Source organism: Entelurus aequoreus, linkage group LG22 (assembly GCF_033978785.1).
Source record: "Entelurus aequoreus isolate RoL-2023_Sb linkage group LG22, RoL_Eaeq_v1.1, whole genome shotgun sequence".
In the NCBI taxonomy this organism is placed as follows: domain Eukaryota; kingdom Metazoa; phylum Chordata; class Actinopteri; order Syngnathiformes; family Syngnathidae; genus Entelurus; species Entelurus aequoreus.
The window spans coordinates 26,867,810-26,893,382 of record NC_084752.1 but is presented as its reverse complement, the minus strand read 5'-3'; the positions used below and the strand labels follow the sequence as shown (position 1 = coordinate 26,893,382).

The 25,573-nt window shown below is 36.6% G+C and overlaps 1 protein-coding gene and 3 non-coding genes across 7 annotated transcripts in view; all 4 read left to right on the top strand.

Moving 5' to 3' along the window:
- micu3a (mitochondrial calcium uptake family, member 3a) overlaps positions 1-8,355 on the top strand; it is a 48,072-nt gene extending 39,717 nt beyond the window's left edge. For 2 of the 4 annotated variants that reach the window (XM_062032545.1, XM_062032544.1), the window contains 4 exons: positions 135-243; positions 359-516; positions 4,204-4,272; positions 4,492-5,434. In XM_062032545.1, coding sequence (XP_061888529.1) covers positions 135-243; positions 359-516; positions 4,204-4,272 — 336 coding nt within the window. In that variant the 3' untranslated portion in view covers positions 4,492-5,434. Of the gene's footprint in view, positions 1-134; positions 244-358; positions 517-4,203; positions 4,273-4,491; positions 5,461-8,223 lie in introns of those variants that run through there. The other 2 variants (XM_062032543.1, XM_062032542.1) reach the window with 2 other exon arrangements.
- LOC133639984 (small nucleolar RNA U3) lies at positions 6,328-6,542 on the top strand. Its single transcript, XR_009823904.1, has one exon. It is a non-coding gene; the product is annotated as a small nucleolar RNA U3 (small nucleolar RNA).
- An 8,479-nt stretch (positions 8,356-16,834) lies between the features above and the next one.
- Positions 16,835-17,049, top strand: LOC133639996 (small nucleolar RNA U3). Its single transcript, XR_009823915.1, has one exon. It is a non-coding gene; the product is annotated as a small nucleolar RNA U3 (small nucleolar RNA).
- Positions 17,050-22,099: 5,050 nt separating this feature from the next.
- Positions 22,100-22,314, top strand: LOC133639973 (small nucleolar RNA U3). The gene has a single exon (XR_009823893.1). It is a non-coding gene; the product is annotated as a small nucleolar RNA U3 (small nucleolar RNA).
- Positions 22,315-25,573: the final 3,259 nt, after the last annotated feature.

Here is a 25,573-nt window from a genome sequence, read left to right as displayed (position 1 = left end):
TGATTATTTTTTCCAATTGATCAAGGATCACCATTTGCTTTTGATTGAGAGTTAAATATATCCTCCTTTTACACACCTTTTGTTTATCCAAGAGTTAATGTGCCTCAAAAAGTATGTTTTTTTTGGTCTTTCAGGGAATCACATTCGATGAATTCCGATCCTTCTTCCAGTTTCTCAACAACCTGGAGGACTTTGCTATTGCCATGCAGATGTACAATTTTGCTGCTCGCTCCATCGGACAAGGTTGGAACCCAGCTTTTAAAACAAGAGCTACAAGAACATGTCGTCCTCCTTTTTGGTGTGCAAAAACACTCACACACACACACAAAGAAACAGTATTTGTTTTTTGTTCCACCAGATGAGTTTGCAAGGGCAGTGTATGTGGCCACAGGTCTAAAGCTGACACGTCACTTGGTCAACACTATCTTCAAGATCTTTGACGTGGATCACGATGACCAGCTGTCTTACAAGGAGTTCATTGGCATCATGAAGGATCGGCTGCACAGAGGAGCCAGGGTAAGGAAAAGAATGTGAAAAAAATTAAGGGCCCTATTCGCTATTCTCTAATAGTGTAAAAATAGTGGATTTTTACACTATTATGATTTTTTTTTAATATATACACTACCGTTCAAAAGTTTGGGGTCACATTGAAATGTCCTTATTTTTTAAGGAAAAGCACTGTACTTTTCAATGAAGATAACTTTAAACTAGTCTTAACTTTAAAGAAATACACTCTATACATTGCTAATGTGGTAAATGACTATTCTAGCTGCAAATGTCTGGTTTTTGGTGCAATATCTACATAGGTGTATAGAGGCCCATTTCCAGCAACTATCACTCCAGTGTTCTAATGGTACAATGTGTTTGCTCATTGGCTCAGAAGGCTAATTGATGATTAGAAAACCCTTGTGCAATCATGTTCACACATCTGAAAACAGTTTCGCTCGTTACAGAAGCTACAAAACTGACCTTCCTTTGAGCAGATTGAGTTTCTGGAGCATCACATTTGTGGGGTCAATTAAACGCTCAAAATGGCCAGAAAAAGAGAACTTTCTTTTGAAACTCGACAGTCTATTCTTGTTCTTAGAAATTAAGGCTATTCCACAAAATTGTTTGGGTGACCCCAAATTTTTGAACGGTAGTGTATATACACAGTACAGGCCAAAAGTTTGGATGCACTTTCTCATTTAATGCGTTTTCTTTATTTTCATGACTATTTACATTGTAGATTGTCTCTGAAGGCATCAAAACTAGGAATGAACACATGTGGAGTTATGTACTTAACAAAAAAAGGTGAAATAACTGAAAACATGTTTTATATTCTAGTTGCTCTGATTACTGCTTTGCACACTCTTGGCATTCTCTCGATGAGCTTCAAGCACACCTGTGAAGTGAAAACCCTTTCAGGTGATTACCTCTTGAAGCTCATCGAGAGAATGCCAAGAGTGTGCAAAGTAGTAATCAGAGCAAAGGGTGGCTATTTTGAAGAAACTAAAATTTAAAACATGTTTTCAGTTATTTCACCTTTTTTTGTTAAGTACACATGTGTTTATTCAATACTTTTTTATTAACTTTGAATTCCAGTTGTGTGATTAACCACATGCATTCATACAATAGATAAACAGCTCTGATAAAATTCCATATTCTTTAAAATATTTTTTTTTAAAAATAAAATCATACCCAAACATTTAATGACGTCAAATACAAATAAGGCAACAAGAGAAATATCCAACATTACTCTTTTCTAAATTAAATCTGTACAGCAGATATATCGGGCAGCTACAGCAACACTGTTATTTGCCTGAGTGGCTCGACAGGACAGATTAAAAAATCAAAAATCAATAAGAATAAAAAATAAATCAATTATTGATTTTTTTTAATCGATTAAGAATCGTTACAAATAAGAATTGCGAATAATTTGAAAATCGTTTTTTTTTTGACACCCCTAGTATTTATTAGTATACGTACCTCTTGGCTCACTCATCGTGACAGACTCAATGAAATTCTGAGGAGTCATGTACAGCTGCCCTTCATATTCCACAGAGCTGAACAACTGGAAGCGGTGTTCGTGGGACGACATGAGCACATCTCCATCCTCAAAGTCCATAGAATGTGCCTGTAAAATAAAAGACATGTACTTTAAAGGAAACTAGAATATAAAACATGTTTTCAATTATTTCACCTATTTTTATTAAGTACATAACTCCACATGTGTTCATTCATAGTTTTGATGCCTTCAGTGACAATCTACAATGTAAATAGTAATGAAAATAAAGAAAACGCATTGAATGAGAAAGTGTGTCCAAACTTTTGGCCTGTACTGTACATTTAAACCATTTATTATAACCAAGACGTTCCTGCTAGCTACAACCTCACTTCCTTTGACACTCACGGTATGTAGAGAAGAAAAGATTAGAGACACATATAAATTAAGCATTAATCCTTGAAAGACAAAGTTGGACTTATTCGTGCGTCGTTAAGTAACGTACTTGATTGACATACCGAGTGCCGTACTGCTGTGTTGGTGACACTAATGAAAAAAAGGATATGTTTGATTGCAGTTAATTTTCTGCTACAAATATTTATCTGTCATCTACAATTCATGTCTGCAGTTTTTTTATGGTGTGAAGTTCATATTTTGTCTCATTATTTAGCTATGGATGTCAATGTTGTTCAGCAATGTTTGCTAGCGGTATCAAGATTCAGTATATGCTGTTGAGCCTACGAGAGATTTATTCATCTAGTTTAGTAATATTATTAAGGATATTTTCTTGATGCTAACAAATATCACCAAAGACGCTATAATGTGGTCATCCGTGTGGAATAAAGCGCTTGGCTTTCCTGCAAAACAACAACTAGATTTTGGTTTCTGTTATGAAAATCGACAACGAAAGTACAGTGGATTGGACCAACAATCACAATATTTATTACTAGGGCTTAACATGTCAACCAGGTCTGCAGTTATATTTAGGCATAGCAACCACAAAATAACAGAAAACTAATGCAATCTATTGTTCTTTCTTGACTATTAGTTCTGCTCTCAAACACTACTAATATAGGAGAGAATAAACTCGATTGCATCACAGAAAGTTTCTCAAACAAATCAAATGTTCAAACAATCATATTACAACGTGATCGCTACAGACACGATCATGGTCCGATTGTATTCCACAAGATGATGAATGTGATATTTTTAAAAGCCATTTCCTTCTGCGCACTTTAGTTTTTTCCCCTGACCAGATTACCTTTATGAACCACTTCTTGCAGGACTCCATGAAAGCTCTTTCCTATCTCTCTATTTGAACAATTACGGCATTTTCTGCTCAAACTCTACACTCACTTTCACTTGTTTTTAATGCTACGCTCAAACTGCTTGACCATCATGTGAAACCCCAGCAACTGCCTATGCGGTCCATTGCTAAAACCGCCACTGTCATTCATGTGAACTGTACTCAGTACAACAACAACACACGCATTCTATGGAAGTGCACCAGTAAGTCAGAATAAAGTGCCTTGATTACTACAGTAGGTGATTTGCTGATTTATTTGAGTGGGGAAACAGCGGTTAAATCCATACATATGTTGTCATGGTTGAACACAAGTACAAATATTATCTCAAAATATTTAATATAATTCACCCTATGACATAAAAAGACCATTTGAATACTCATTGGACCAATGATTATGTCATATCATTGTGCGGTATGTACATTTTCGGGAAACCCTTAGGGGATTTTTGAGGATGTTTGATCTTTGCTATGCTGACAGTTTGGAGGAAAAAAGGCTGCTAACAACTCCACCTAATTACTTGAAGTGGTGAAAAACGCCAAATGAAATGGAAAGCGCCTCTTGTCGCTGGGCTTGAGCTGCTTGTAAAGAACAACACTGCAGTCTAGTGGTATTTTCAGACAAGTTGTTAGAGTCCACTGTTGTGTCTTGCAACAAAACTAAGATAACATGTGTCACACTGTTACTAATTACTTACAGCATTCCTCTTCTTTTCTGTCTGTCCCCTCTTCCCTGCCTTTTTCCTGCATTCTTCATCTCTTTTTCCAAATGTTTACTATCACAAATGTCACAACACTACATAAAAATGCTAAAAACCTGTAATTCAGCTCACATTGTTTCTCTTCTCTTGTATTGCTACAAATTGCTCTTATACACTTCTCCCTACACTTTCTATTTCTCTCTGACATCTCTCAGGGATATAAATCAATGGAGCGAGCCACCTCCTTTAAATCCTGTCTGAAAAGGGAACTGGCAAGCAGATAAGTATGACCAATAATTATACAAATACCATATTTAGTGGTGAAAAAAACAGTTCTTATTGTACTACAAAACTGATTTAGGAATATTGTGGGAAAGTTGAAGCTGGCTAACAAATGGCTTGCTTTCAAAATCACAATGTGTTCAGTTGCACTATTTTTACTATTAGTCCCATGTATTTTATTTTTTATTTTCCCACTGCCCTTATTTGTCATGTGTTTTTAGATGAAGGGGCATCACCCACATCCACGATACCGCTGAGGCCAAGAGAAAGAAAGCTGATGCATGTTAAGAGGAACAATACAGGCGGACAAATGGAGGACGACCATTAATAAACCAAGTCTGAAGCTTTACAACAGGACCATTTGAAAAGCTGAATACAAACTGGAAAAAAAAATAATCAATATACAGTATAAGTTATTGTCTATTGATGTTGTTTATATATATACTGAACTAATATATTTGCATTATTATCCTGCACACTGTTTATTTCCTCATTCTATGTCATGCTCATCTAGATTTATTTATACATTATCTTGTTTGCTTTTAACCTATTTTATGCACACCATATGTTTAATGTTATACCAAGTGTTAACATTCAATGATTGTGCACAATACATATTTATTTAAAATACTAAACAGAAAGGTACTTCCTGAAGTGTAAAATAATATTTTCCAAGGTAATAAATTAATCAAAATATATTTCCTACGTAAGAACTTTTATTTTATTATTTTTCTCTGTTATACTTGACCTACTTTTAATTGAAGAATAAATATACACCTACAATGTACAAACACATTGAGGCACTTTCAATACAAGACGATTCAATATTTTTGTTTCAATATTTTACAACAGGTCGAGACATTTACAATTAATAAATCAAATCCTCATACAAAACAACGGTAAAAGTAAATATAAGAGACTATACAATTGAGGATAAAATACAATTTATTAAAAAAAATAAAAATAAATAGAAACTTATATTTTTATTATTTAATGAGAACTTTTATTTTGGTGGCAGGGACAGGCTTTTGCATTGCGCATGCCCAGTGAACACTCTTACGTAACCTCTTCTTTGGACAGCCATTTTGTAGGTTAATTAACCCAACGGGCAGGTACATTTTCTTTCAGGATTTCGCATGTTGGTCATAACTTTGATACACACTGGTAAGTTAACAATATTCCCTTATTAGCAGTGTTAAATAAAATAAATTTAAGTTAGGAGTGCTCGAGTGTTTCTTATAGGTACAAATCCTGGCCTCACTCACAAGAGCCTTAATTGCAGTTGTCTGTAGTACACTCGACGTTGCTTATGTCTGTTACGTCCCTTAAATTAGTTGTCTTAACCCTGTGTGTTTGTTTTGTGTTTTAATGCGGTGTGGAGTGAAACATGTCTTACTGTTTCGTTATTTTACTAGCTTTTAAAAGTTTTTAACTCATTTGCGGTATTACCTCAATGCTGCCCTCTAGTGTCTGAGGAGAAAACTGTTAGCTAAACGTACACAACAGACCTCGGTAGTATAATGTAATAATGTATTTAATTGGAGGACAGAGTCCCGAATGTTCATACAGTGTTTTTTCAAACCAGGTCAGCCATAAATGTTTTAACTATGCTTATCATTCGAGCGTTTTAATTTTACATCAGAACTGTTAGTACGTTGCTGTGTTTCTTTGGGGACATTTTAATTGACGGACCCTATCTTTTGCCTGTTCCCCGTATTAAGTGACTATTGAACATACAGCGCCGCTACAACATGGCAACTATTTATGTAATGATATGCTTTATACGCTGCTTCGAAAATGTTTTATATACGTGATTTTGTTGATGGTAAAACAACTAATCACGTCAGATATCGCAATGCATTCTGGGGCGTACACGCACTAGCGTTCTAGATAATTATACATAATATAAAGGGTTCTAATCCGCCAATAATGACATACACGTACTTGGTTTGTTTTTCGTGTATAAACTGTTATTTTACAGGAGTAAACAGCAAGAGCACCTCAAGTGTAAAAAGTAGCCCTGGAGATGACGTGCCGTTGAAATCCAATGTTAGGTTAAGACTATACTTTCAGGGATCATTTCTATAGTTCTTGACTTGAGAAATGTGTTTCTAAAGTGTTTGGTCTCGCTAACCACGATGAAGAGATGAGATATCCCTTCCTGAACGTGAAGCTGACATTGAATAATGATTCTATCATAAGTTCAGTGTCATTGATGAACGTTCATCGCCCCCTTGTGGGGTTTTGATGGAAGGGGTATGTTCAGAGCGGTTATAGCTATTAATTGTAAAATACAAAGGATATTGTTGCATGTCTGTAAATAAAGATACCGTAGGTATATAGCTCCACTAATGGGCATTGAAGTGATACTTATAAAGGCAAAATGTATTATTCCAAAAATAATAAAACATATAACACCACCAGAATTAGAGATATTACAAGTCAAAGTGATGAAACTTAGTGTTACGTTCATGACTTGGTGTAACTAAACATTACCCTATAACAGGGGTGCCCACACTTTTTCAGCTGGCGAGCTACTTTTTAAATGACCAAGTCGAGGTGATCTACTTCATACACACACATATATATATATATATATATATATATATATTTATATATATATATATATATATATATATATATATATATATATATATATATATATATATGTGTATATATATATATATATATATATATATATATATATATATATATGTGTATATATATATATATATATATATATATATATATATATATATATATATATATATATATATATATATATATATATATATATATATATATATATATATATATATATATATATGTATGTATGTATGTATGTATATATATATATATATATATGTATATGTATGTATATAAATATATATTTATGTATATATATATATATATATATATATATATATATATATATATGTATATATGTGTGTGTATGAAGTATATATTTAAATATATATTTATGTATATATATATATATATATATATATATATATATATATATATATATATATATATATATTTACATAAATACATAAATATAATTTTTTTGCCGTTTTTGTTCACTTGTAAAAGGTGTACAAAATACATGCATGTTTAAAGGCCTATGAAATGATTTTTTTTTATTTAAACGGGAATAGCAGATCCATTCTATGTGTCATACTTGATCATTTCGCAATATTGCCATATTTTTGCTGAAAGGATTTAGTAGAGAAAATCGACGATAAAGTTCGCAACTTTTGCTCGCTGATAAAAAAAAGCCTTGCCTGTACCGGAAGTAGCGTGACGTCACAGGAGCTAGGATTCCTCACAATTCCCCGTTGTTTACAATGGAGCGAGAGAGATTCGGACCGAGAAAGTGATGATTACCCCATTAATTTGAGCGAGGATGAAAGATTCGTAGATGAGGAACGTTACAGTGAATGACTTGAGAGGCAGTGATAGACGTATCTTTTTTCGCTCTGACCGTAACTTAGGTACAAGCTGGCTCATTGGATTCCACACTCTCCTTTTTCTATTGTAGATCACGGATTTGTATTTTAAACCACCTCGGATACTATATCCTCTTGAAAATGAGAGTCGAGAACGCGAAATGGACATTCAGTGCCTTTTATCTCCACGACAATACATCGGCGAAATGCTTTAGCTACGAGCTAACGTGATAGCATCTTGCTTTAACTGCATATAGAAACAAAAGAAATAAACCCCTGACGGGAAGTATAGATAGAAAATCAACAATACTATTAAACCGTGGACATGTAAATACACGGTTAATGCTTTCCAGGCTGGCGAAGGTTAACAATGCTGTGCTAACGACGCCATTGAAGCTAACTTAGCAACCAGACTGCACAGAGCTATGCTAAAAACATTAGCTCTCCACCTACGCCAGCCAGCCCTCATTTGCTCATCAACACCCGTGCTCACCTGCGTTCCAGCGATCGGCAGAAGGACGAAGGACTTCACCCGATGCGTTTGGCGGCCCGGAGACGTAGGAAGTCAAGGTGAAGTCGGCGGCTAGCGCGGCTAGCGCGGCTAGCACGGCTAGCGCTCCAACAAAGTCCTCCTGGTTGTGTTGCTGTAGTCCGCTGCTAATACACTGATCCCACCTACAACTGTCTTCTTTGCAGCTTTCGTTGTTCATTAAAAAAATTGCAAAAGATGTCCAGAATACTGTGGAATTATGAAATGAAAACAGAGCTTTTTGTATAGGATTCTACGGGGTACCATAACTTCCGTTACTCGGACTTCGTCACGCGCATACGTCATCATACCGTGATGTTTCAGCCGGATATTTCCCGGGAATTTTAAAATGTCACTTTATAAGTTAACCCGGCCGTATTGGCATGTGTTGCAATGTTAAGATTTCATCATTGATATATAAACTATCAGACTGCGTGGTCGGTAGTAGTGGGTTTCAGTAGGCCTTCAACATATAGATTGCCATCTTTCATGAAGATATTCTTGTCTTCATGAAAGATGGCACAAGAATATAAGTTGGTGTATTACCTGATTCTGATGACTTGCATTGATTGTAATCAGACAAGATTCACAGTAGTGCTGACAACTTCCACATTTTCGATTTTACATCGTGGAGGAGAAAAAAAAGTCCTCCTTTCTGTCCAATACCACATTGAAGTGGTTGGTTTTGGCATCCTGTTTGTCCAGCTTCCATACTCGTTTTTTTACACTTTACAAGAAATAGATCGACGGCAAACTCGGTGGCTTGCTAGCTTGTTAGCGCTAGCTTTCGGAGACTCTTGCTTTGTTAGTGCAGGCAGCATCGAGCAGCACTTTTATTGTGAAGACAGGGATTGTGCGGTCAGTCTCTAGGCTTTTGACAGCAAGGTTGGAATAAAACCTGTTTCTCGCCTTCCTGACGGTCTTTTTTTCCTTCACACTGAGCTGGCTGCAGCCAGCGTCATCACACAAGATCCTCGGGTGCCTTGAATGTCAATCAAGTAACGTCATAGGGAAGATTTATGATCGCAAATTTTTAGGTCTATTTTTTCAATGCCTGGCTGGCGATCGACTGACACACACTGCGCGATCGGCCGGTAGATCGCGATCGACGTAATGGGCACCCCTGCCCTATAGGATGAAGGCAATTGCATTTTATTGATATTTGAAATGTATTCAATGTTTATAAATGAATATTTAAATATACTAAATGTAAAAAAGGGAATAAATATTCAAAATAAGATCATTAAATGAAATCTAGTTTGGTTACGCCATCATGAGCGCAACGCGAGGTTGTAAAAGTTTCAACTACAATTCTAAATAAGATGTCAAAAGCAAACTGAAATCAAATACACACAGCTTAAAGATTGATCAATACCTATTTAGATTTAGTAATACATAAATATGATGATTTATCAAAATATACCTGAACAGAACGCTCATGATGGTTACACCAAAAAGTAACGCTATGAATCGCGTTTTTCCAAGTTTTTGGGGCATTTTAATGCTATTTCTAAGCATCTCCTTTTTATTATCGTTGATTTTAAATGGTCAAACTAATGCATATTATATATGCATGCCCTAGTAAACAAAAAAAAAGTCATATTTATTTTGATTGTTACATTTTGAAGTACATTTGTGCAGGTGGGTGCGAATGTACCCATTACCAGAGCTGTACACACGTATTTTGAAGAAGATCAGCCATTCAATAGGGACTACAAACTCCTCAATTTAGCCTGGGGGTTTCATGGAAAAAATGTAATGGGGGCTTGTAAAATCACTGCACAATAACTTTAAAAGTAGAGTCAACTTCAGATTGTGTTCTTTGTTTAAAAATAGAAAAAGGACATTCTGAAAATGTACAAATCATAATGTTGTTGCGGGTTGTTGTTTTTTAACACTTACACGTGAAACAGGGGTTAGTGCATCTGCCTCACAATATGAAGGTCCGGGGTTCGATCTTGCGCTCGGGATCTTTCTGTGTGGAGTTTGCATGTTCTCTCTGTGACTGCGTGGGTTCCCTCCGGGTACTCCGGCTTCATCCCACCTCCAAAGACATGCACCTGGGGATAGGTTGATTGGCAGCACTAAATTGCCCCTAGCAGTGGTTCTTAACCTGGGTTCGATCGAACCCTAGGGGTTCGGTGAGTCGGCCTCAGGGGTTCGGCGGAGCCTCCGACACGGAGGTAAAGACACACCCGACTTATCGTGTAAATAAAAACTTCTCCCTATCGGCGTATTATGGATACCCCCAAACAATGTTCCCTCTAATTTTCCATCTGATTTGCAGGTTGTTTGATTGATCAATTGAAACTTTTACTAGCAGATTGCAAAGGAAGAGAATACACTATATGAAACAGTACAGTTTACACAGTAATATTCCGTACAATTGACCACTAAATGGTAACACCCGAATAAGTTTTTCAACTTGTTTAAGTCGGGGTCCACGTTAATCAATTCATGGTAATGTGTGTAAGGTGTGTAATTTGTTGTGAATTCATGCACTGTGTTGGTTTTGTTCTTTGAACAAGGTGATGTTCATGCGCGGTTCATTTTGCGCACCAGTAAGAAAACATAACTTTTTCCTGAATTTGAAAAAAAAAACATTTTATTTTTCACTAAAGAAGGGTTCGGTGGATGGGCATATGAAACTGGTGGGGTTCGGTACCTCCAACAAGGTTAAGAACCATTGGCCCCTAGTGTGTGAATGTGAGTGTGAATGTTGTCGGTCTATCTGTGATGAGGTGGCGACTTGTCCAGGGTGTACCCCGCCTAACGCCCGAATGCAGCTGAGGTAGGCTCCAGCAACCCCGAAAGGGACAATCAAGATAAAAAAATAATATCAAAATCAAATTACAGCATGTTGTTTATGTAGTTTGCTAATTTTCTCTGACTGGTGCACTAACATGTGGTTTGTTTGTTTTTTTACATATGTAGCATCATCTACAAAGATAGAAAGAATTGCTATTGCAACATCTAGTGGACACATTTAGATACAGCGGTTTCTTTCATTCAAAAATGTTGGCTTATTTTTATACTTAGCAAACTCAACCTGTTCCGTTTGACACCCCTGAGCTATAAGTAATGTTGTATGACATTAGTATAATCAAATATTTATCTGATTTAAGTTATGAGGTAGAAAATGGATGGATGGGTGGCGACCTGACCAGGGTGTACTCCGCTTTCCCCCCGAATGCAGCTGGGGGGCTGGGACAGGCTCCAGCACCTAGTATAATCAAATATTTATCTGATTTAAGTTATGAGGTAAAAAATGGATGGATGGATGTTAAAATAAACCTGTTGCAGAATTATGACATGATTCTATCATAAGTTCAGTGTCATTGATGAACGTTCATCGCCCCCTTGTGGGGTTTTGAAGGAAGGGATATGTTCAGAGTGGATAGATTTAAAAGCTGTTAAATACAATGGTTCGGGTTACTAGCGAGGGCTTGATTTTAAAGTAAATTAAGACATACTGAGATGACCAGCTATAACAGCGGTGGCTCGGGGGCCACATGAAGAAAAATCTACTCCCAAGTGGGCCGGACTGGTAAAATCACTGCATGATAACTTTAAAATAAAGACAACTTCAGATTGTTTTCTTTGTTTGAAAATAGAACAAGCACATTCTGAAAATGTACAAATCATAATGTTGTTGGGGGTTTTTTACACTTACATGTTGCGGTTGATAGTATTCTATCTTTATTTGTCGTTATTTATACTTTCTGAATAAATTATGTGATAATGTTCATCAGTCAACTCATTGGTGTTAATTTTCAATCTATCAAGATAAAATAATAATATCAAAATTAAATTACAGCATGTTATTTATGTAGTTTGCTCCTTTTCCTTGACTGGTGCACTAACATCATGTGTTTTTTTTTTTTTTTTTTACATATGTAGCATAATCTACAAAGATACAAATAATTGCTATTGTGACATCTAGTGGACACATTTAGAAACAGCGGTTTCTTTCATTCCAAAATGTTGGTTCATTTTTATACTTAGCAAACTAATCATGCGGGCCGGATAAAACCTGTTTGTACGTTTGATACCTCTGCCTTAGATGAAGAATTAATCATAATATACCCTGAGGTAAATAAATACAAATTAAAAAAGGTGCTGCAAACAAACGTATTTCTGTGTCTGTCTCGCCATCGCTGGGTATAAGTTGGCTGTCAAAATTGACCAACTACTCTGTTTATGGCCTAAAACTGCTATGTACAAGTGAGAGGCATGATTTATAATCGAGAATTAACTTTTACCAACTCAAGCGATGCAGCAGCTCAATATAGCAGCATAAGCAAGTTAGCTCTCTGGGATCACGCCGCCGCTAAAAGTGGTTTGTCTACGTTATCGCTTATATAATATATTAGTGCTAATACTTGGTTGATATTCATGTAAGGACATATAAATGGGGTATTGCTGAAGGTTTTTAGAGGGCTTTATGGGCTCAATAGAGTTCTTATATTAGCTGCATTGTCAGCCATCTCCTACTTGCCAAATTGTACAACTTAAAATGCATTAAAAAAAGAAAAACATTTGTGTCCTTTTAATTGTGAATGGTATGGGCAAAATTGCAAAACAAATACAGTACCCATTTAAGTCCTGTCAGGGTTTATTTTCAAGTGAAATTCAGGGCTCCAAAATAAGCACTGTCACCTCAAGGTAAAGGAGCAAGTACAGTCAAAATAAATTGCGGGATTAATCTGTGTTTATACATGATTGATGCAATCATGTTCTGAGAATAATCACACGGTAACCTTGGCAGTTTAGATAAATATATTCAAAGTATTATACAACATTTTAATGAAATTATCATTAATAATATTGTTTTTCTAGTTGCATGCCTACCGACTGAAAGCAGCTGGGCTAGGCTCCAGCCAACCCCGCGACCCCAACAGGGACAAGCTGTAGAAAATGGATGGATGGATAATCGAATCATAACCTTAGAATGGTGAGTTGTCCAAAGATTTTTACATTTAGTCCATACTGAATAGAGGACCAAGCAAGTAGTGGAAATAAGCAACAGGAAACAAAAGATGACACACTAATGTCCATCTTTACTAAGTAGCAAAAACTGATGCTCATTAATTAATATTTAATTTGTTAATGTTTTAGTGTTCTAATGTTATTAGTTGGAAAATCAAAAATGACACAATTAGATTAGAGCTGTTTTTGTGTTTTCTTTTGTTGTTGTTGTTACTATCTGGTCAATGTTCAGCATTTAATGACATTAAAAAAAATTATATTACTATATTTTCACATTAGTAATTAATTTTACACATATGTAATAAATCAATTTAAATAACAACAAAAAATCTGAAGAGCCAAAAGAAGTGGCTCCCTTCTAAATTGTAGAAATTCCCATCGCTATAGTCGATCAATTAATTGTGTTTTTTTGGAGTTTGTGTCATTGTGGTGTTATTAATTTTACACACCTAAATAGTCTCTTTTTGAGTCGTGTCATTCAGGACACAATCCAGAGAGATGACGGCGACCAAGAAAATGTGAGGATTGTAATTGAAGGCATGACAGAATTAAAAACCCATTAACAATGTCATCACAGCGTTTGTGTTACTGTGTAGGCAGAATTATGCTCTTGATCTTAGCTCCCCAGACTGCCTCAAGGACTATTTTGGATGTTTTCAAAAGATTGTGATGAATTTGAATGCCCACAAGTTAAGTTCAAAGATCCAGCAGCTGAAAATCAAATTGTTTGCTTAATAGGTAAAGACTAAAAGCATTGGGACGTTCCCTACTTTGCTATTTAGGTGGAATAGAGCGACTCCCATTGAAGTTTATTCATTCCTCTTTCCTAGCTATTTCTTACACATGAGTTTGTTCACTTCCTTGAATTGTTACCCTATTGAGTCATTTTTTGAGAGCATCCATGATACTTCTGAGGCCAAGAGAAAGTTAGCTGGTGCATGTTAAGAGGAACAATACAGGTAGGAAAATTGATGACGAACATTGATAAACCAAGTCTGAAGTTTTACAACAGGAACATTTCAACAGCTGAATAAAAACTGAAATATACTGTGTATTAGTTATTGACTATTGATGTTGTTTATACATATACTGCACTAATATATTTGCATTATTATCCTGCACACTGTTTATTTCCTCATCCAATGTCATGATCATCTAGATTTATTTATACATTATCTTGCTTGCTTTTAATCTATTTTATGCACACCATATGTTTAATGTTATATCAAGTGTTAACATGTCATGATTGTGTGCAGTGCATATTTAATAGAACTATTAAACAGAAAATGAAATAATATTTTCCAAGGTAATACATGAATCATATTATATTTTTACATACCGTATTTTTCGTACTATAAGTCGCTCCGGAGTATAAGTCGCACCGGCCGAAAATGCATAATAAAGAAGGAAAAAAACATAAGTCGCACTGGAGTATAAGTCACGTTTTTGGGGGAAATTTATTTGATAAAACCCAACACCAAGAATAGACATTTGAAAGGCAATTTAAAATAAATAAAGAATAGTGAACAGGCTGAATAAGTGTACGTTATATGACGCATAAATAACCAACTGAGAATGTGCCTGGTATGTTAACGTAACATATTATGGTAAGAGTCATTCAAATAACTATAACATATAGAACATGTTATACGTTTACCAAACAATCTGTCACTCCTAATCGCTAAATCCCATGAAATCTTACACCTCTCGTCTCTTACGTGAATGAGCTAAATAATATTATTTGATATTTAACGGTAATGTGTTAATAATTTCACACATAAGTCGCTCCTGAGTATAAGTCGCACCCCCGGCCAAACTATGAAAAAAAAACTGCGACTTATAGTCCGAAAAATACGATAATAACTTTTATTTATTTTTTGTTTGTCATATTTGACCTACTTCTTTCAGAAGAAAATATTGAACAATCAACATACATCTACAATGTACTAACATATTGAGGCCCTTCCAATACAATACAATTTAATATTTTTGTTTCAATATTTTAGAACAAGTTGAGCAATTTACATAATACATCAAATTAAAGACAATATCCATACAAACAAAGCCTGTTAAAGTTAAGTAAATATGAGACAGTACAAATTGGATTAAAATAAAAAATATATAAATATACAAATAAAATAAATTAATTAGGGAAAAAAAACCGTAAGAAGTTTTATTTTGGTGGCAAATACAGGCTTTTGCGCATGCCCAGTGAACACCTTTATGTAACCTCTTCTTTGGACAGCCATTTTGGAGGTTAATTAACCCAACGGGCAGGTACATTTTCTTTCAGGAGTTTGCATGTTGGTCATGGCTTTGATACACACTGGTAGGTTAATAATCTCCCTTTTTACTTGTGTGAAGTAAAGAAATGTTAGTTACAAGCGCTCTAGTATTTCTAGAGGTACAAATTCTGGCCTCGCTAACTCGAGCATTAATTGCACTAGTCAATGCAGTAAACTTGATGATGCAAATGTCAGCTACGTCCCTTAAATTATTTGTCTTAAACCTGTGCTGCGTTTGTTTTGTGTTTTATTGCGGTGTGTTGAAAAAAATATCTTAACTGTTTCGTTGTTTTTATTCGCTTTTTAAAATGTGTTCAACTCATCTGCGGTATTACTTAAATGCTGCCCTCTAGTGTCTGAGGAGATAACTGTTAGCTAAACCTTAAACAACAGCCTTCGGTAGTATAATGCAATGTTATAATGTATTTGGTTTGAGGACATAGTACGAATGTTTCTACAATGTTTGCTCGAACCAGGTCAGTCTAATGTGCACTTTGCAAGGTTCACAAAATGTTTTACCTACGCGGATCATAATAATGTGTTAATCTTGCATCGGAACTAACGCGCGTCGCTTTGTTTCTTTGGGAACATTTTAATAGACGGACCTTTTTTTTGCCTGTTCACCGTATAAGTGCGCATTTAACATAGAGCGTCGTTTAAAGCCTGACTACTATTTGTGTAATTACATGCTTTTTACGCTGCTTCGAAGTTGTCAAGTGTTATATAAACGTGATTTCGTGTAAAGTAAAAACAACTATTAAAGCACGACATAGTACGAATGTTTCTACAATGTTTGCTCGAACCAGGTCAGTCTAATGTGCACTTTGCAAGGTTCACAAAATGTTTTACCTACGCGGATCATAATAATGTGTTAATCTTGCATCGGAACTAACGCGCGTCGCTTTGTTTCTTTGGGAACATTTTAATAGATGGACCGTTTTTTTTGCCTGTTCACCGTATAAGTGCGCATTTAACATAGAGCGTCGTTTAAAGCCTGACTACTATTTGTGTAATTACATGCTTTTTACGCTGCTTCGAAGTTGTCAAGTGTTATATAAACGTGATTTCGTGTAAAGTAAAAACAACTATTAAAGCACGCCAGATCGCGCAATGCATTCTGGGTCGTCAATGCACTAGCGTTGTAGATCATTATAAATAATTTAAGAGTTGTAATCCGTCAATAATGACATACACGTCCTTGCTTTGTTTTTCGTGTATAAACTGTTATTTTACAGGAGTAAACCGCAAGAGCGCCCCCAAGTGTAAAAAGTAGCCCTGGAAATGACTTGCCGTTGAAATCCAATGTTAGGTTAAGACTATACTTTCAGGGATCATTTCTATAGTTCTTGACTTGAGAAATGTGTTTCTAAAGTGTTTGGTCTCGCTAACCACGATGAAGAGATGAGATATCCCTTCCTGAACGTGAAGCTGACATTGAATAATGATTCTATCATAAGTTCAGTGTCATTGATGAACGTTCATCGCCCCCTTGTGGGGCTTTGATGGCAGGGGTATGTTCAGAGTGGTTATTTTAGAAACTGTTAAAAATATATCTAATTACAAAATTAATTATACCTGTACTGATTGTTTTATGGTGCATGGATCTTGATGTTCTGATATCCATCCATTCTTTTCTACCGCATGTCCCTTTCGGGGTCGTGGTGGGTGCTGGAGATGCACAGATGAATTCGGGCGGGAGACGAGGTACCCTGGTCAAGTCACCACCTCATCACAGGGCCAACATAGATAGACAGACAACATTCACACACTAGGGCCAATTTTTTTTTAGTGTTGCCAGTCAACCTACCCCCAGGTGCATGTTTTTGGAGGTGGGAGGAAGCCCACGCAGTCACGGGGAGAACATGCAAACTCCACACAGAAAGATCCCGAGCCCGGGATTGAACTCAGGACCTTCGTATTGTGAGGCACATGCACTAACACCTGTGCTGCTGTTCTGATATTTAAAGGCCTACTGAAATGATTTTTATTTTTATTTAAACGGGAATAGCAGATCCATTCTATGTGTCATACTTGATCATTTCGCGATATTGCCATATTTTTGCTGAAAGGATTTAGTAGAGAAAATTGACGATAAAGTTCGCAACTTTTGCTCGCTGATAAAAAAAAAGCCTTGCCTGTACCGGAAGTAGCGTGATGTCACAGGAGCTAGTATTCCTCACAATTCCCCATTGTTTACAATGGAGCGAGAGAGATTCGGACCGAGAAAGTGACGATTACCCCATTAATTTGAGCGAGGATGAAAGATTCGTAGATGAGGAACGTTACAGTGAAGGACTTGAGAGGCAGTGATGGACGTATCTTTTTTCGCTCTGACCGTAACTTAGGTACAAGCTGGCTCATTGGATTCCACACTCTCCTTTTTCTATTGTGGATCACGGATTTGTATTTTAAACCACCTCGGATACTATATCCTCTTGAAAATGAGAGTCGAGAACGCGAAATGGACATTCAGTGCCTTTTATCTCCACGACAATACATCGGCGAAATGCTTTAGCTACGAGCTAACGTGATAGCATCGTGCTTTAACTGCATATAGAAACAAAAAAAATAAACCCCTGACTGGAAGGATAGATAGAAAATCAACAATACTATTAAACCGTGGACATGTAAATACACGGTTAATGCTTTCCAGGCTGGCGAAGGTTAACAATGCTGTGCTAACGACGCCATTGAAGCTAACTTAGCAACCGGACCGCACAGAGCTATGCTAAAAACATTAGCTCTCCACCTACGCCAGCCAGCCCTCATCTGCTCATCAACACCCGTGCTCACCTGCGTTCCAGCGATCGGCAGAAGGACGAAGGACTTCACCCGATGCGTTTGGCGGCCCGGAGACGTAGGAAGTCAAGGTGAGGTCGGCGGCTAGCGCGTCTGCTCTACAACAAAGTCCTCCTGATTGTGTTGCTGTAGTCCGCTGCTAATACACCGATCCCACCTACAACTGTCTTCTTTGCAGCCCTTATTGTTCATTAAACAAATTGCAAAAGATGTCCAGAATACTGTGGAATTATGAAATGAAAACAGAGCTTTTTGTATAGGATTCTACGGGGTACCATAACTTCCGTTACTCTGACTTCGTCACGCGCATACGTCATCATACCGCGACGTTTCAGCCGGATATTTCCCGGGAAATTTTAAATGTCACTTTATAAGTTAACCCGGCCGTATTGGCATGTGTTGCAATGTTAAGATTTCATCATTGATATATAAACTATCAGACTGCGTGGTCGGTAGTAGTGGGTTTCAGTAGGCCTTTAAGATAATACCGTATTTCCTTGAATTAGCGCACCGGCGGTAATTAATTTAAAACCTCTTCTCACTCCGGCGCTTACCAAAGGCATGCGGTAAATTTAGACATGCACTTATAAATTTGAGTGTGATGTAAGGATAATCATGACATCGCTTAATGCCGCAATAAAATTTAAAGCACAATGAATCATCCCGGGAGTTCTTTTTGTTTGGGTCTGAAAAGGCAATTATAACATGACACTCTTTATTTTTACAAGGGGTCATTCAACAATTACGTACGCATTTTTCTCCAGGATTTTGACCCCAACCCACGTACGCTAAATTTACTATACAAATGATGGTACTTAATTGTGCGCATTTTCCCCCCCTGGATTTTGACCCCCAACCCCCTTTGCATATGTAATTTTTGAATGGCTCCCAAGTGCCTGCGTTATAACACAGCGGTACAATGTATACCGGTATAATCAATTGTGATATATTATGCTGGATGTTGCACACAGGACTCTGGACATATGTTATGTAGATTTATGCATATATTTATGTTATGTGACTTACACTGCGGTAATTCTAGGCATGCGCTAATTATTTTGCGAAACAAGTTTGACGCTGCGGTAAATCGAGGCATGCGCATACTATATGCCCGGCGGCAATTCAAGGAAATACAGTAAGTAAGTCGTAGCAGGCATTGGTTGCTCAATGGAATCTGACTTCCATCCATCCATTTTCTACCGCTTGTCCCTTTTGGGATGCTGGAGCCTATCTCAGCTGCGTTCGGGCGGAAGGCGGGGTACACCCTGGACAAGTCGCCACCTCATCGCAGGGCCAACACAGACTTGAATTACATTAAAAACGTGTTAAATGCGATGCCCAGGGGCATTATAATTGTAATACAACTGTAAGACTTGGCCCATAGTCAACACACTGCGGTCATTGATAAATTGTTACGTCTGTCTTCTTTTCTTCGTATTTGGCTTAAAAAGGGAAACTGCACTTTTTTGGAATTGTGCCTATGATAATCATTATAAAAGACATGACGACGAATGAAAAAAAAAATCCATTCTAAATATTAAATAAATTCAATCAAAAGTCCACTTTCAATGGAGCCTTTGGAAGCCGTTCAATTCTGCCTATAAAGCCCCTAAAAACATTCAAACACCTTCATTGGGGTTTTATATATGTGTAATGTAGTAACTGGCACATGTATAATAACATTTAATTATTTATGTATTTTAATCATTTTTAGCATATGCGGCGCATTCATTTCAGAAATGCATGCAGCTGAGATAGGCTCCAGCAACCCCGAAAGGGACAAACTGTAGAAAATGGATGGATGGATCACAACGTTTGCTTTTTTTTTTTCTTGATCCCTGATTTCTGATCACTGCAGACTTTATGAAAGCCAACAAAGATAATAAAACATCACTTACTGTACAACCGTACAAGGTCTGATGACATTAGGATGCCGACTGCTGGGATGTTTGATGGAAGGGATATGTTCAGAGTGGGGTTACTTTTGTATCATGTAAATATCAATGGGAGAGTTTCTATATAATTATAATTGATGTCTATATGAATTTGTAAAGTGCATTGCTCATTATTAACATGAAAGTTGAGTCAAAAGACGAAAAAGTGACAAGTTTTAAAAGTCGCTCAATTTGATCTGACCTGAACTGCATTAAAAGGCGTCAAATGCGTTGCTACCAACAATACTTGGCCCATAGTCAACACGTCAATCCATCAAACGATAAATGAAAATAAACTTCAGAACGTTTCGGGTCATTGATCAATTGCTACGTCTGTTTGTATGTTTCTTTCCTTCGTCTTTGGCTTTTTAAAGGGAAACTGCACTTTTTTGGAATTTTGCCTATCGTTCGCAATCATTATGAAAGACATGACGACGGATGGATTTATGTTTTTAATCCATTCTAAATAATAAATAAATTAGATCAAAAGTCCACTTTCAATGGAGCCTTTGGAAGCCATTCAATTCTGCCTATTACGGAGCCCCTAAAGGGACATGGGAATTTTTTATTTTTTAGACGTGTATCTCGTGGCCACGAGAAAGTATCTCGTGGCCACGAGAAAGTATCTCGTGGCCACGAGAAACTTTATAAAAAAAATATTTTTATTTATTTTTATTTTTTTTAATAAAAAATTTCTCGTGGCCACGAGAAACTTTCTTGTGCGCACGAGAAACTTTCTTGTGCGCACGAGAAAGTTTCTCGTGGCCACGAGATACATGTCTAAAAAATAAATAAATTCCCATGTCCCTTTAGGGGCTCCGTAGCCTATAAAGCCCTTAAAAACATTCAAACACCTCTGTGTAATGTAGTAATGGGCACATTTCTAATAACATGTAATTATTTTTGTATTTTGATCATTTTAAGCATATGTAGATTTTTTTGCAAACCTTTTGTTTTGTCTCAGATTTTAATTTGTACTGCATGTCATTGTTGACTACTTTACCTGACTGTTGTAAAAATAAATATTTTCAGTCTGCAGCATCATTGTTGAGCAGTTCTTGAAAAGATAACAGGATATTTTTACTTTTTCTTTATGTCCTTACATATTTGCCCACTTTAAAGTAAACAATGACGATTGCTGTGGATTTGCCAATATATTTTGTCAAGTTACAGTAATCATTCATCACATATGCTAAAAGGGTCAGGCAAAATGCCCCAAACATGTAATTTCTTATAGTAAAATAGGGGTTTTTACAAGTGTGTTTTGTATTTATCACTGTTCTGGGTAACTCACTCCAATAGTGTCTTATCATTTGAAGTCTGTGTGAGTGAGATAACAATAAAACTGCATTTTTACAAATGCTTGCTTTATTTTGATGAATGGGCATATGTTTTGACCAAAGTGTGTCATTTTGCAAATAATCTAGGAATTAAGAAATTTGAATGTGGTGTTTGGAAAAGTGTGTATCCTTTTGAAAAAAGACACACAGTTAGTACAATAGTGTGTAAGCAAATGGAAAAAAACTGTAGGCAAGTCTGCACAGTGGTTTTGCTTACTGTGTGTAGACTTTGTTAACTGTGAACATTTAAAATTTAGGTGTAAGCAATTGGAAAAAAAACTAATAGCATGCCAGATCTCGCAATGCATTCTGGGTCGTCAACGCACTAGCGTTGTAGATCATTATAAATAATTTAAGAGCTGTAATCCGCCAATAATGACATACACGTCCCTGCTTTGTTTTTCGTGTATAAACTGTTATTTTACAGGAGTAAACCGCAAGAGCGCCCCCAAGTGAAAAAAGTAGCCCTGGAGATGACGTGCCGTTGAAATCCAATGTTAGGTTAAGACTATACTTTCAGGGATCATTTCTATAGTTCTTGACTTGAGAAATGTGTTTCTAAAGTGTTTGGTCTCGCTAACCACGATGAAGAGATGAGATATCCCTTCCTGAACGTGAAGCTGACATTGAATAATGATTCTATCATAAGTTCAGTGTCATTGATGAACGTTCATTGCCCCCTTGTGGGGTTTTGATGGAAGGGGTATGTTCAGAGTGGTTATAGTTTAAACTTGTCAACATCAAAGATTTAAACTTAGCGTTACTTAATTTTTAAAGTATCTCACTCAGATAATGAGGATGTCAAGCTTTATAACGTTACATTTGATGATGGATGTACTTTCTCTCATTAGGGCTCAGTAGGACATTATAAATTCATTTAGTGTATTATTATATAAATAAGGCCTTAATGGCATTAAAAAGTTTTAATGTGATGTCCAGAGGCATCACAAATGTATTACCTTACTTTGCCCACAGTCAACTCGTTAATCCATTAAACGATGAATGAAAATGAATTTAAGAACTTTGCGGTCATTGATAAATTGCTACATGTTTCTTTTATTCGTCTGTGGATTTAAAGGGATACTGCACTTTTTTGGAATTTTGCACATCGTAATCATTATGAAAGACATGATGACAGATGGACTTTTTAAAAAAAATCCATTCGAAATATTGAATAAATTCGATCAAAAGTCAGCTTACTTTGGGAGCCGTTCAATTCTGCCTTTAAAGCCCTTAAAAACACCTCCAATGATATACGTTAGCGGTAAATATATCCTCCAATAAATTTAACTGCGCTAAAAGGAAATAAAGGCCCCCCAGTAGACAAGGAGCCTATATATTCCTGCAAAAAGCATCAAAAATCCAACTATGCAATGGAATAGATCCCTATACTTGATTAAAAAAATCTATTTTTTTGCGTGATAAAGGATTATTTGTCGTCAAATATATCGAACTATCGTGTGCTCCAGACATCATTCTACACGACAAAACAGATGGAAACTTGGAAAAGCATGGAGTTCTACAACTTCATTTTGTGTGGCTGGATCAAGGACATCAATCAATCAATCAATGTTTATTTATATACCCCTAAATCACAAGTGTCTCAAAGGGCTGCCCAAGCCACAACGACATCCGCGGTACAGAGCCCACATAAGGGCAAGGAAAAACTCCCAACCCAGTGGGACGTCGATGTGGATATTGGTATCAAGACTCTCCCGGCCAGATCGGCATAGTTTTTCCTCGGGTAAGGTTGCATTTCATAATTAAACTTTGTGTCTCCTGTCATGTTTGATGCCTGCCCTTGCTGTTGCACGCCCCATTTACAAGAATGCTTGTTGTTCCCCGTCTTTATCAAAATATAACTATAAATGTCAACTTATAGCTTCATTTATGATCAGTACCTTTGGTAAAAGCTTAACTCTGTTAGGTTTGCTCATATTTGATTTATTTTACTTAGACTCACTGAGTTGGTGCTTAACGAACACTCGTAGCAACATGTGTCTTAAGAAATACAAATAATGTCAAGATAATACTTACTGTAAATTGAAAACAGTAGACATTAAACGTATATCAAACAAACCTTTAACAAAGTGGCCACCACAAACTCGTGCATTCTTCCCTTGTACTAGAGTGTATGGTACTTTTGTCGTCTTTTTTCATAAAATCTTGCACTCTTTTGCCATTCTTGATTACCTCTTGAGAAACTCTGAAGAAACGTTGATCCTTTTCACGATTTAAACGGTTTGTACAGCTGAAAACAACACAAGCATGGGGCATTTTTATTCAAGAAAAGGGTAAATGTTGCCCAGCACCTATTGAGAACAGACGCTGGCTTGACCGCCACACATATTTGAATTAACGAGCCGGACGTGACGTCACATGAGAGAGAATGCATAGACCAGGGGTCGGCAACCCAAAATGTTGAAAGAGCCATATTGGACCAAAAATACAAAAACAAATCTGTCTGGAGCCGCAAAAAATTAAAAGCCATATTACATACAGATAGTGTGTCATGAGATATAAATTGAATTAAGGGAAACTAAATGAGCTCAAATATAGCTACAAATGAGGCATAATGCTGCAATATGTACATATAGCTAGCCTAAATAGCATGTTAGCATCGATTAGCTTGCAGTCATGCAGTGACCAAATATGTCTGATTAGCACTCCACACAAGTCAATAACATCAACAAAACTCACCTTTGTGCATTCATGCACAACGTTAAAAGTTTGGTGGACAGAATGAGACAGAAAAAGTGGCATAAAACACGTCCTAGGAAGTCGGAGAAAGTTATACTTGTAAACAAACTACGGTGAGTTCAAGGACCGCCAAAATTAGTAGGACAAAACGGCGCTCGCCAAATACTCAAATCAGTGAAGCATGTTTAATATAAACAGTGTGCTTTACAACAATTAGGGAGGTTTGCGTCATGTTTGTCCTCCTACGGACACCATATGAAAACAAAAACTTTTTTTTTTTCCTCATCTTTTTTCATTTTTCATACATTTTTAAAAAAGCTCCTGAGAGCCACTAGGGCGGCGCTAAAGAGCCGCATGCGGCTCCAGAGCCGCGGGTTGCCGACACCTGGCATAGACACTGAGACTTCACATGTAGGTGTGAAAATACAGAAAACCTAACTATTTGAGAAATCAGACCAATTTAATGTATGCATGGAAACGTAGTGAGTGATACCAATCAAATATAATAATAAAACAAAACATTGTGTATATTTTATTTTCAAAGCTAATTTATTCCAAAAACCAAAACACAAATGTGAACTATCCAACAAACCTTGTAATCAAGTCCTATGATGCAATAAATAAGATGCAGATGGAAAGAGTATGTGGCTGCATGTGTCACTCAGTTAAATAACAAATGTTTACATCCCTGAATAACATTTGTTCAGCAGTCACAATGTTTATGTTCTTTAAATCACAGAAACCACATTTGTTTTAAATTATACTCTCATCCCTTTATTTTGTAGAATAATAGAAGTATTACCTCTTGTTCCTTCCTGGATTGCAGCTGCTTTCCCCTCATTATCTTAAAAAGATGCTGCTAGATGCTGAGCAGTTAGTGCTGGTGTTATCTACTTAGTTATCAAAGCCACTGTTGGTTAAAAAAGAACAATTGAAGATCAAACCGGCAGCATCAGTTCAATCACACACTGAGTCCAATTAAAACTAAAGTAAAACTGCTTCAAAACCTGAAATTCATCTTTTAAAACTTTGTAATGATTTAAACGTTTATTAATTGCCCCAAGTGGAGGAGTTCAAGTACCTCAGAGTCTTGTTCACGAGTGAGGGAAGAGTGGATCGTGAGATCGACAGGCGGATCGGTGCAGCGTCTTCAGTAATGCGGACGCTGTATCGATCCGTTGTCGTGAAGAAGGAGCTGAGCCGGAAGGCAAAGCTCTCGATTTACCGGTCGATCTACGTTCCCATCCTCACCTATGGTCATGAGTTTTGGGTTATGAC